The sequence below is a fragment of the Artemia sp. Qi Xiang Cuo genome, chromosome 6 (genome assembly GCF_049724085.1).
Source record: "Artemia sp. Qi Xiang Cuo chromosome 6, ASM4972408v1, whole genome shotgun sequence".
Lineage (NCBI taxonomy): Eukaryota > Metazoa > Arthropoda > Branchiopoda > Anostraca > Artemiidae > Artemia > Artemia sp. Qi Xiang Cuo.
In genome coordinates, this window is record NC_142799.1 from 73,857,995 (window position 1) to 73,871,303 (window position 13,309).

At 35.4% G+C, this 13,309-nt stretch overlaps 1 protein-coding gene and 1 non-coding gene across 2 annotated transcripts in view; one reads left to right on the forward strand and one right to left on the reverse strand.

The window, feature by feature from the left end:
* The window catches only part of LOC148951582 (uncharacterized), a 57,369-nt gene that overhangs the window by 23,961 nt on the left and 20,099 nt on the right, over window positions 1–13,309 (reverse strand). The window contains exons 2-3 of the mRNA XM_089090346.1: window positions 11,321–11,515; window positions 1,853–1,978 (exon numbers count right to left, since the gene is read on the reverse strand). Coding sequence (XP_088946472.1) covers window positions 1,853–1,978; window positions 11,321–11,515 — 321 coding nt within the window. The remainder of the gene's footprint in view (window positions 1–1,852; window positions 1,979–11,320; window positions 11,516–13,309) is intronic.
* TRNAI-UAU (transfer RNA isoleucine (anticodon UAU)) lies at window positions 7,315–7,388 on the forward strand. The gene has a single exon. It is a non-coding gene; the product is annotated as a tRNA-Ile (tRNA).

Here is a 13,309-nt window from a genome sequence, read left to right on the forward strand (position 1 = left end):
AATAGCAAAACATGTGATTCATGCAGTTTATATTCAATCTCTTTAAGGGCCAACACATATTTCAAATAAGAACCTGATAAAATGTTGGCCTTACATGAGCGACCCCCCATCCAAAGCGAAATTGAATATAAAGAGTATATCTAATACAGATAGTGGTTATTCAACGATCGACTTCACAGGTGAAAAAGCAAAATCAAAGAGATAAAACGTTTAATATTCCAATATTACTAAACATTGAAGGTACTTTTGTACTGTACCCACTTTACATTGTAAACTTTTTTTGTACCTATTTAATACTACAGCCCAGTATTACTACATTGTTTTCATATGAATGGCAGTATTACAGTGAGTATTTTTGGAATATTAGTGGTTCAAGCGCCATGTCTTTTCTTCTTACTGACCATAAACCTATCCATCTTGAGAAAAAAAGAACAAAATTTGCTTACGGTTCGCCAGTACTTCTCTTCACAGCCCCCGAACACATTGGCTGTTCCATAGTCTCCCCAGCCCCTTACAGCTTGCCTCCCTCGTCTTGTCTCAACAGAAATCACCATTTTTCACCCCAATAAATTTTTCAGAGATATATAGAAGAATTCTGATCAAATTCTATTTGATCAGAAATCAAATTTTTCAAATACATGTACAATATCTGTTTTTAAAAATTTTCAAATAAGTATACAATATCAATTTCAATTATCTGTACAATCAAATTTTTAAATAAGTGAATCTTGCGAGGAAGGGAGGAGTGAACCTCCCTCCTTCTTTTTACCATTTATTGTGTTAAGTTTCTTTGATTAATTTTGTTACGCTATTTATGTAAGCCTACGCTATATTTTACTAAATTCTTTTAATTCTTATATTTATCATTTTACACATGACAAATTTCATTATCAACCATTTTCTAAGGTTGGTGTGCTGTTTCCGTTTATATATATATACTTGACATAGGAAATTAATACCATAAACCTTAAGCAATCTTTTGGAAATAAAGACAAGTGTTTTTCATAGCGTCTTTCGGAAATAAATATTATCTTCTCTGATATTTTCAGTTTAAAATTGAATTTATGTCACATATCAAAAAGGTTTTGCTGATTTCTTCAATTGGCTAATCCATAAGCCTACATAAACGCTTTTGACCTGTACATTAATTTACAACGTAGAAAACAGCTACTAGCGTCAATATAATATTGAAAATATACCCTAGGTATTCACTTACTGGTTCCAAATTTAAACTTCAGAGCAAACTATGGACCAGAAACCGTTTGTCCAGTGAAGAGCAGAGATCAGATCAGGGAGTTGGTTTCTGAATTATCACAGAAGAACAAGCGTTTTTTTCTCTAAAGGCGAGCGACTATGTCTCGCTATAGAGACTCCAAACAGCCAGAAGGTTTCACTAAAAGATGACGAGTTTTATATATATAGTTCAGTAACTATACCCCGTTCTGTCTCACGGGTCGTGGAACATGTTGGAATTTCAGGGAAAACAAATTACTTTTTTGAAGGGAATGGGGGAGGCGTAAGAAGAATTAGCATTTTATGGGAAGAGGCAAACTTTTTTTTCACCGGTCCTCAGGAAACAGGAGAAAAAGGAAACACTACGGATTTCTTCTCTTTTCCATGTCTGTCATTCAACAAGCTCTTTGACTAGTTCATCCCATAAATTTTTTAACTAATTAAAGAAACTTTACTTAATATCCAGCATTCTATTACCAAGAAGAATGGTAAAACAATTTTTTCAATTTTATCCAGAAATTTCAGAAGATGTCGTGTGTCAACATAGGCACTTCTGACGCCTACAGTGTTGCAAATCGATAAATTACGATGGTACATCAGAATTAAAATACTACGATACCTGTTGGTGAAGCTACTCCTGGTTGACGATTCAGATGGAGAACGTCTACTTCTAGATTTTGACCGTTTATCCTTCTTCTTCTTGCTACTTTTCTTGGAAATTGATCTACTTCTCGACCTCGACGTTCTTCATAGAAATAAAACCAAAAATTAGAAACACATACATGAAATTGGATGAAAGCACGAGGATTTTAGGCGACAACCAAAGGGCTTTGAAGTAAAGAAACTAAGAACTTTCGCCAAACTGAATCAAACACAAAGCAGGTGTGTTTATTTCTTAATGTGAAAATAGTCAAATTTTTATGCATTTAACAGTTTTTACGAAACTTTCCAAGGGAAGGGACTAAAAAACGATCCCTTTTTCATCACTGCTCCCTCAAGAGATTTCATTTGCTCCAACCGTTTAATTTTTTCATAACAGTACTGTTCTATGTCAGTTGTGCATCTATTCAGAAGTGGAAAATGCTCAAACGTTTCGTGGTCATGAACTATAAGTAAGGAGCAACTCGGCCCAAAAGTGACAAAAACTGTAAACAAGGAAATTTTGATAACAATTAATATACCAAAAGAATTGGATTTTCTTCTGATACCAAATATGTAAAATTCATGAAGTTCAATGGGACCCATCCAAAGTTAAGAGCCTGAGAAAATTTGCTTGATTTTTGAAAAAGGGGGTAATCATCCCAAAAATTCAAATGAACTAGTGAAAACTACACCATCAAATTCAGAACATGAAGCGAGTTCAAGCCCCTATATACAAAAATGAGGAATTCTTGTTGTTTTTTTTTTTTGCCAGAAGAAAGATCACGGGTGCGTATTTATTTGATTTTCCCCAGAGGTGGTCGTATCAAACTAACGGTCCTAAAAGATTGGGAGAGAGCTCATTAAAAAAAAAAATGAAAAGTTCTAGAGCCCCTTTTAAGTGACCAAAATATTGGAGGGTAACTAGCTCCCCCTCAAGCCCCCTTTTCCCAAAGATGCTTGATCACGATTTTAAGATAGCCAATTTGTTTGGCATAGTCGAACAGTCCAAAAAAATGCCTCTAAGGATAACATGACCACCCACAGCCCCTGGGGAAAGGGCTGTAGGCTAATCTATATAATTTTGCCATTTTTGCATAAAGTATTTGTTATTGGGAGAATCTACCGGCATTTTTCGGAGGGGGTGTCCCTAAGGAGATTTTCTACGTCGATAATGTTCCATGGGAAGCAAAGTTTCCAGGAGATGATTTTACAGGAGGAGAGGGGGCAAATTTTCCATGAAAGAATTTCCTATGGGAGAAACTTTCGATCGGGGATGGATTTCTGGGAAATAATTTCCACAGAGGGAGGAAGCGATTTCCGCCATGGCTTGAAAAACAATCAGGAATTAAATAATAAGAATAAGGAAAATGTAAATGAAATTAAGAAGAACTTTTCAGGGGGAGGGGGGTGATTGCCAACAGGAAATTTGAAACACCGTGCAACTGAACCACCGTGCAACTGAACCCTCGTGTAACTGAACCCTCGTGCAACTGAACCACTGCACTGAAACAGATAATTAACCTTTTTCAAAGCAAACAATAAACAACTACGAGCGTAGAAAATACCACAAAATGAAAACAAAAAAATAAGCAAAGTGGTAACAAAAAAATTACAGTATGTAGACGGTGAGAGCCACCGTTTACCCCCCCCCCCCCACAAAAAAAAATCCCTTAAGGAAAATACCCCTCGGAAAATAAGACCTCACGGAAAATACCCCCTCCCAGAAAATACCTCCCCGTGGAAAATCTCCCCCCCCCAAAAAAAAACCTCTTACGGTTGGTTAGTCTCCAATCACTTTCGGCTTATAAAAGAAGACTAGAAATGCCTAGGGATTATCAAATAATTTCTACCTCCATCCTCCTGTCAGTAGTAACCGTGTGCACAGTTTCACACCTACATTCACGCCTACAAGAATATCCAGTGGAGTTTCACGGATACATGGCTTACCACGGGTCAGTCACCTATTACTACGAACGGTACATGCCTTACCAGACGGGTTTCTGGGCTAATAGGTGTATGGAAATACTGTGGGTACGTCATATACGGCAACCTAAATGGAATTTGAGGGTCGATAAAGTGAAATTATGTCACTATTCTATTTTTTTTTTCTAAACCAGTATTGCCTATAGCTTAATATATTCAAAATATTTTTTTGATATCTCTAATAGTGTATGTGTCTTCCGTGTCAGAAAACCAGTGGTAAATCCCGTATCAGAAAACCGGTGTGTCTTGTTTAGCTGCCAATATTCTAACAATACCTATAGTTTACAATCATTTACATTGATAGAGATATGGAATCTTCTAAGCGTCTTCTGGTGAGTAAAATTTTCTTATATCGTACATGAAAAATTAAAATAGAATTTGCATATTAGTTTCGGCAGATTTAATCCGGATATGAAGGGTCACCCCCTCCTCGATATCATGCTCTTTACGCTAAAGCTGTTAGCACTTTCAAAAAGCTTCCTATTCTAATTAAAAAGTCCCTGTTTTTTTCTTCAAATTTCGGTAAATATTCAAAAACAGGGCCAATCAGTTTTCTCACTATCTGATTAAGTTTAGCATGTTTATAAATTTGTTGGTTAAATGGCTTTCTCAAAATTGAGTTATGAATTAACTTACGAACTATGCTTGAGTACGGTCCAAGGGTTGCACTCAACGTAACAACCAAAAATATAAAAGAAAAATTATACTAAAATGCAGAATTTAAGACTATTTTTTAGCTTTTAAAACAACCCTAAGCATTAGATCTTCAACGATGTCAAACAGTTCGTGATAATGAGCTGTAAGTAAGGAGCGCCCGTCCTCAAAAGTAACCGAAATTCTAAAAAACAGAATTTTTGATACCTACAGATATATAAAAAAGAGTCAACTTTTTATGCTGATTTCAAATAAATGAATTTCATTATGTTTAATCTTACCTATCAGAAGTTACGAGCCTGAGAAAATTTTCCTGATTTTTGAAAAAAAAGGGATAGAAACTCCTTAAAAATCAGGTGATCTTAATACAAATCACACCATCAGATTTACCGTATCAGGGAGTCCAAATGATAAGGTTTCAAGCTCCTATCTGTAAAAATGTGGAATTTTCTATTTTTTGCCATGCAGAAGAATGATCACGGATGCGTGTTTTTATTTCATCACGACTGACATGCAAAAATTAGCGGCGCAATATAACTAAATTAGCATGCATATATTTAGGGTAATGAGATACAGAAACCTTCTGGGTGTTACAATTTTATAGCTTTTATGAACGACGTTTGAAACACAAGGATGGTCTTGGGAGCTATTTACCTAAGCTTTAATTCTTAAATCGTTTGTAAATTTTTAAAAGCTTTTCCTTTCAATAGAAAAATTTAATTGTTGATATGGAAGGAGAAAGAGTTCTTCGATTACAAGGCTGAAGGGCCTGGCTGAAGGGCCACGAAACGGAGATCAGCACCGCCGGTTTGGACCTTAAGGGTCTAGTGCCGCATCCTTTACCTTTACCTTTAATGATTTATTTAGTCCAGGTTAACTGCTTGTGTCATTTTTTCAACTTTTGGGGGTTTGGTACTGTGATATTGAAGGGGGGGCAGTGCCCTCTCATAAGCTAAATAGTTTGAAAACTGAAAATGATTTTTATTTTTTAGAATGTTGTTGATCAATCATCGCAGCAAAAACGCGCACAAAATGGATGAAACTAAGGATATCACTGAGACGGGATTAATTGAATCATTGAATGCAATCAGATCAACTGTAATTTGTCTCGCGCCCCATTCCAAAGGAGAGAAGGAATCTGCCGAGCTAGCTGTGATTATCGACGTAAGTTTTAAACTGATATTCTAAAAATATTTTTAATAATTTTGTAAATCGACTTCTTATATGCTTGCAATGAATAATGCTATTCCTCCCCCATCTCTCTCATTCTCTCCCCTTTCTGTCTCTCTGTCTCTCTCTCTCTCTCTCTCTCTCTCTCTCTCTCTCACTATCAGAGTGACTAAATTCTATATCAACATCCTTTTCTCGGATACATAGGATAAAATTGACAGAATCTAAGTGTCAGAGTGAATAAATTTTTTTTTATCAACATCCTTTTCTCGGAGATACAGGATAAAATTGACAAATTCTGCATTTCAGAATGAATTAATTAAATATCATCATCCTTTGTCGGATTTGTCAGATAAAATAGACAGAATCTAAATTTCAGAATGAATAAATGCTATAACAATAACCTATATCGGATATATCGGATAAAATTGACAAAATCTTAAGTATCAGAGTGACTAAATTCTATATCAACATCCTTTTCTCGGATACATAGGATAAAATTGACAAATTCTAAGTGTTAGAGTGAATAAATTTTCTTATCAACATCCTTTGTCAGATACATAGGATAAAATTGACATGATCTAAGTATCAGAGTGAATAAATTCATTATCAACATCCTTTGTCGAATATGTTGGATAAAATTGACAAAATCTAAGCATCAGAGTGAATATTTTTTTTTATCAACATCCTTTGCCAGATACATCGAAAACATTTTTTTTTTATCAACATCCTTTGCCAGATACATCGAAAAAAATTGACAGAATCTAAGTGTCAGAGTGAATAATTTTTTTTTTATCAACATCCTTTGTCAGATGCATCGAATAATAATTAACAAAATTTAAATATCAGAATGAATGAATGCTTTAACAACATCCTTCATCGGATTCGTTGGCTAAAATTGACAAAATCTAAGTATCAGCGAGATTAAATTCTACATCGGATACATAGGATAAAATTGAGAAAATCTGAATTTCAGAATGAATAAATTCATTATCAACATCCTTTGTCGGATATGTCGGATAAAATAGATAAAATCTAAATTTCAGAATGAATAAATGCTATAACAATATCCTATATCGGATATGTCGGATAAAATTGACAAAATCTAAGTATCAAAGTGACTAAATACTATAGCAACATCCTTTTCTCGGATACATAGGATAAAATTGACAAATTCTAAGTGTTAGAGTGAATAAATTGTTCTTATCAACATCCTTTGCCAGATACATAGGATAAAATTGACAAAATCTAAGTATCAGAGTGAATAAATTCATTATCAACATCCTTGGTCGAATATGTCGGATAATATTGACAAAATCTAAGCACAAGAGTGAATAATTTTTTTTATCAACATCCTTTGCCAGTTACATTGAAAAAAATTGACAGAATCTAAGTGTCAGAGTGAATAAATTTTTTTTATCAACATCCTTTGTCAGATGCATCGAATAAAAATTGACAAAATTTAAATATCAGAATGAATAAATGCTTTAACAACATCCTTCATCGGATACATTGGTTAAAATTGACAAAATCTAAGTATCAGTGAGATTAAATTCTACATCAACATCCTTTTCTCGGATACATAGCTTAAAATTAACAAAATCTAAGTGTTAGAGTGATAATATTCTTAATGGCTTGTTAGCTCAGTTGGTTAGAGCGTCATGCTTATAACGCGAAGGTCGAGGGTTCGATCCCCTCACGAGCCATAGTTTTGACTTTCGTATGGTAACTCCATAAGTTATTTTAGGGATATATTTTATATCAACATGCAAAGTCGACATAGCTTTATTTCATTTTTTAAGGTTCATTTAGACGAGGTTACGAGCGCGCACGAGAAAAGGATGTTGATATAGAATTTAGTCACTCTGATAGTGAGAGAGAGAGAGAGAGAGAGAGAGAGAGAGAGAGAGAGAGAGAAGAGAGAGAGAGACAGAAAGGGGAGAGAATGAGAGAGATGGGGGAGGAATAGCATTATTCATTGCAAGCATATAAGAAGTCGATTTACAAAATTATTAAAATATTTTTAGAATATCAGTTTAAAACTTACGTCGATAATCACAGCTAGCTCGGCAGATTCCTTCTTTCCTTTGGAATGGGGCGCGAGACGAATTACAGTTGATCTGATTGCATTCAATGATTCAATTAATCCCGTCTCAGTGCTATCCTGAGTTTCATCCATTTTTGGGCGTTTTTGCTGCGATGATTGATCAACAACATTCTAAAAAATAAAAATCATTTTCAGTTTTCAAACTATTTAGCTTATGAGAGGGCACTGCCCCCCCCCTTCAATATCACAGTACCAAACCCCCAAAAGTTGAAAAAATGACACAAGCAGTTAACCTGGACTAAATAAATCATTGTAATCGAAGAACTTTTTCTCCTTCCATATCAACAATTAAATTTTTCTATTGAAAGGAAAAGCTTTTAAAAATTTACAAACGATTTAAGAATTAAAGCTTAGGTAAATAGCTCCCAAGACCTTCATTGTGTTTCAAACGTCGTTCATAAAAGCTATAAAATTGTAAAACCCAGAAGGTTTCTGTATCTCATTACCCTAAATATATGCATGCTAATTTAGTTATATTGTGCCGCTAATTTTTGCATGTCAGTCGTGATGAAATAAAAACACGCATCCGTGATCATTCTTCTGCATGGCAAAAAATAGAAAATTCCACTTTTTTACAGATAGGAGCTTGAAATCTTATCATTTGGGCTTCCTAATACGCTAAATCTGATGGTCAGATTTGTATTAAGACCACTTGACTTTTAAGGGGTGACTATCCCTTTTTTTGAAAAATCAGGCAAATTTTCTCAGGCTCGTAGCCTCTGATAGGTAAGATTAAACCTAATGAAATTTATGTATTTGAAATCAGCATAAAAAGTTGACTCTTTTTTATATATCTGTAGGTATCAAAAATTCTGTTTTTTAGAATTTCGGTTACTTTTGAGGACGGGCGCTCCTTACTTACAGCTCATTATCACGAACTGTTTGACATCGTTGAAGTTTTAATGCTTAGGGTTGTTTTAAAAGCTAAAAAATAGTCTTAAATTCTGCATTTTAGTATAATTTTTCTTTTATATTTTGGGTTGTTACGTTGAGTGCAACCCTTGGACCGTACTCATGCATAGTTCGTAAGTTAATTCATAACTCAATTTTGAGAAAGCCATTTAACCAACAAATTTGTAAACATGCTAAACTTAATCAGATAGTGAGAAAACTAATTGGCCCTGTTTTTGTATATTTACCGAAATTTGAAGAAAAAAAAAACAGGGACTTTTTAATTAGAATAGGAAGCTTTTTGAAAGTGCTAACAGCTTTAGCGTAAAGAGCATGATATCGAGGAGGGGGTGACCCTTCATATCCGGATTAAATCTGCCGAAATTAATATGCACATTCTATTTTAATTTTTCATGTACGATATAAGAAAATTTTACTCACCAGAAGTCGCTTAGAAGATTCCATATCTCTATCAATGTAAATGATTGTAAACTATAGGTATTGTTAGAATATTGGCAGCTAAACAAGACACACCGGTTTTCTGATACGGGATTTACCACTGGTTTTCTGACACGGAAGACACATACACTATTAGAGATATCAAAAAAATATTTTGAATATATTAAGCTATAGGCAATACTGGTTTAGAAAAAAAAAAATAGAATAGTGACATAATTTCACTTTATCGACCCTCAAATTCCATTTAGGTTGCCGTACCCACAGTATTTCCATACACCTATTAGCCCAGAAACCCGTCTGGTAAGGCATGTACCGTTCGTAGTAATAGGTGACTGACCCGTGGTAAGCCATGTATCCGTGAAACTCCACTGGATATTCTTGTAGGCGTGAATGTAGGCGTGAAACTGTGCACACGGTTACTACTCCTGTCGTCTCTCCCTTAGAGCTAATTCTGTATTTATTTGAAGGCTCAATGAGAGCTGAGATGTTTTGGCATCAAAATGCATCCTTTGAGACATCTACCTCTCTTCCTAGCTACAAAACAATCAGATAACCCCATTGCAGAAGTTTCTGTTCCTTTTTAAGTTTTTTGATTTGTCTATTGCTTACAGGTAGTATTCGTCATTGGGAAACATACGGAAATTTTTTTTTTGTGGGGGGGGGGGGTCTGAAGGATCTTTCATGAGAAGAAAGTATTTGCACGGGGAGGGGGGGGGGGCAAGATTTACACATAAATTCCTCTATTCCACCTCACTTGGAACTTCTCAATTAAACTAAAAAATAACACGACTCAAAGAAGATTTTTAAATTTTGAAATCCATAATTTTCGCGAGTGGGTTATTTTCCAAGTGATGAGGTTTCCGTGGGCGGAGGAGGGGAAATTTTTCGCGGGGGAGGGGGGTAAACGCTTAGACCCGCAGAAAGTGACAGGGTGAAGGGAACCTCAATTAACGGACATAAAAAAGAGAAATAAATCTAGATTTAAGAGTTTATGACGTCCGATTTTCTTTGTTTTCGTGACAACAAAACAGAGAATTTTTATAAATCATCTTGACAATAATTTATATAAAGACTTAAAAGAACAAACAATTCCAGCAAGGTTGGACACTTGAAGATTCTATCTGGTATTTTACTTAATGTAAGTAAGGTGGTTGAGTCACACGGTAGTCCAGTTTCATAGTGGCTCAGTTTCATGGTGGTTCATTTTTACGATGGTGAAGTCGCACAGGTGTTTAGTTTTACGGTGGTTCACTTGCACGGAGGTTCAGTTACATGGTGGTTTAGTTACACGGGGGTTTAGTTAAATGGGGTTGAGTTGCACGGGGGTTGAGTTGCACGAGGGTTCAGTTGCATGAGGGTTCAGTAGCACGAGGGTCCAGTTGCACTGGGTTCAGTTGTACGGGGTTCAGTTGCATGGTGGTTCAGTTGTACGGTGGTTCAGTTGCATGGTGGTTCAGTTGCACGGTGATTCAGTAACAGGAGTTCAGTCGCTTGGGGTTCAACTACGGTGGTTCAGTTACAATGGAACCATATTTGATAGCTTACCTCAACCTAAAATGGATGTGTAGTGCAATATTACTTATATGTATGTTTGTTTTCAAATTAGTGTCCCCATCTGGGCTTTTCCCTTATTAAAGGTAAAGAATAAGGCGCTGAACTTCACTGTCCCAAACGGCGGTGCTGATCTCCACTTCCTAGCCCTTCAGCCATGAAGTGCAATGAGGGGTTGAGGGCCAGCCATCCTTTGCTTCTGGGTTTAGGAAGAAAATGGAACAAATAGTAAAACATGGCTGATTAAAAAAATTTTGTGCCAGTTCGTTTCATATGAGGTATATGGCGGCCCAAATATTGGGTTACATCAAAGCGTTTATGCTTATAATTTCCTGAAAATACTTAGTAGTATTCATAAATTCTAAAAATGGCTGATTAAATGAATGTGAGCTTCATGTTGGGATACATTAGACAATTTCAATTTGCTTTACAATTACTTCCAAAAATATTTATTTTAAGCATAGTTGAGAATGCAGTCTGCTTCCAAATGCTCTAAAGGCCACTCATGACCAGTATCTGTGGTCTTGATAAGACTTGACTAGAGAAAGCAGCAGAAATATTCAACTACAATATGAAGAACAAACGTATAATAATAAACTCTTTCAAAAACTAAAAATAAAAGAAACTTACCTTTTTTCTTGTTTATTCTTTCTGTCTCTAGATCTTCTATACTTCTCTCTGGAATCAGATCTTGACAAACTTCTAGAATATGATCTTCTACTCCTTCTATCTTTGGATCTCTGCCTGTATCTACTACGCGATGACTCTCTTGAGTGCTTTGTCTTACGGGATTTTTTATAGGAGTCTGTACTGGAAGATCTCCCTCTGAAAAAAAAGAAGTTTTATGCCAGAGATTCAGATTTGTCTATATAACAACACAAGTACAAACTATACACTACCGTCCACTGTTAAGGTAACTTGTACTCATGGTGTACAAACCATAATAGAATAGATAGGGGAAAAAAAGTGAAAGATTTTTTGATCCAGTGAAAACACTACTGTCAAGCGGGCTTTAGTACAACAAAAGAGAAAAAATGAAAATAAGTGGTTTGGAAGCAATGGGAAAACAAACGATCAAGTCGAAAAAAAAAATATTAAGGCTTATAAAAATAGCTGACTTCTGATATAAAATAGGTAACTCTTGAAATTTGACGTTTTCTATTTTGGTTTAAAGTTGCATTTTTTGGGGCTTTGTTTGCACCATAAAAGAGTTTTAGCAAATTTCGCACTGCTATAATAGTTTGTTAGTACATTCTTTTTTTTGCGCACAAAGGACAAAGGTAGAAGTACTTGTTCAACATCAAAATTTTATTTTGTTCAAGAGCTGAAAATTTTCGTTGTTCTCTTCATTTTATTTGTTTCATCCTTATATTCTAACAATAAAGTCTCAGAAATTATTCTGAGTTTTATTATTACTATTAGAATTATTCTAAACCGCCTTAGGCAAATGGCTAGCACGCTAGACTTCTAACCTTTGTCAAAGAGGACAGGGGTTCCAGTCCTTTGTCAACGAGGTTCCAGTCCGGGTGTCACTGGTTATTTGGTTTGGAACGGGGATCAGTGGCGTGCCTCTGTAAGCACATCCAGAGTCAACCCAGCTATAAATGGGTGCCTGGGGAAATTTGGGGAAGGTAAACAGGAAGGGTATGCGAAAGCACAGGACGGCTCCCCCCCCCATTACACCTTATGGCTGAAGGGCCATGAAACAGAGATCAGCACCACCAATAGGGACTATAAAGCTCGGCGCCTGTGTTGCTTACCTTTAATAAGAGAAGGGGCGCAGATTAGAACTGGGATTTGAAAGTAAATATACATATCAGTAACATTGCACTATACATCTATTTGATGTTGAGGTAGACTATCAAATGTTTTTATGTTCCAGAGTAATAGACAGAAATACGCCTGAGAACTGTAGTCAAAACTTGTCAGCAGCAAGGCCTTTTCCATAAGAGTTGTAACCCTTAAGTTAAAAAAAGACAAATTACCAGTACACATGAATTATTTTTGGTTAACCCCAAGACATGACGGGCTATATAAGTCTAGGTCTGTCAAAAAGTCAATAACCCTGTCATTTTTGCATGTTCTTACTGACTTTATCAGTTGCAAAAATAAATTTCTGCTTTTTTTGCTTGATTCTTTTTAGGAAATCTAAATTCTATACTAAAAAAATATCAACATAGTGACTGGTGAAAAAAGTATCAAGAGCCTTCTAAATTAATCTTTTATTTTCTACAGGCTGCTTACAGCCTTTTCTGCTCCTTCAACAGCACACTGTTTTGAGTGGGTTGTGTACTTTCATTAAAGTCCTATTTTTTCAAAATCCTAGAAACATAAGAACATATCATAAGTTGGTTTATTTAGGCTAGTTTGATTGGCTATATATAGGTTATGTTGTACATGCTAAAAAGCAACGAATTTCGATTGTTTTAAGTGGAAAGTGGAAGAAAGTAAAGAAAGCATTAAAACATAAATTAAGGTGAAGTGATGTGGAGGAAATGGATAAAATCGCTGAAGATATGGAAGATACAGCCAAACGACATAATAGTAAAATTGGAAGGCTAAAAAATTGAGAGGGAATAGTTAATCTGGATTTGCCCCACTTGCAGAATATTTTGACAA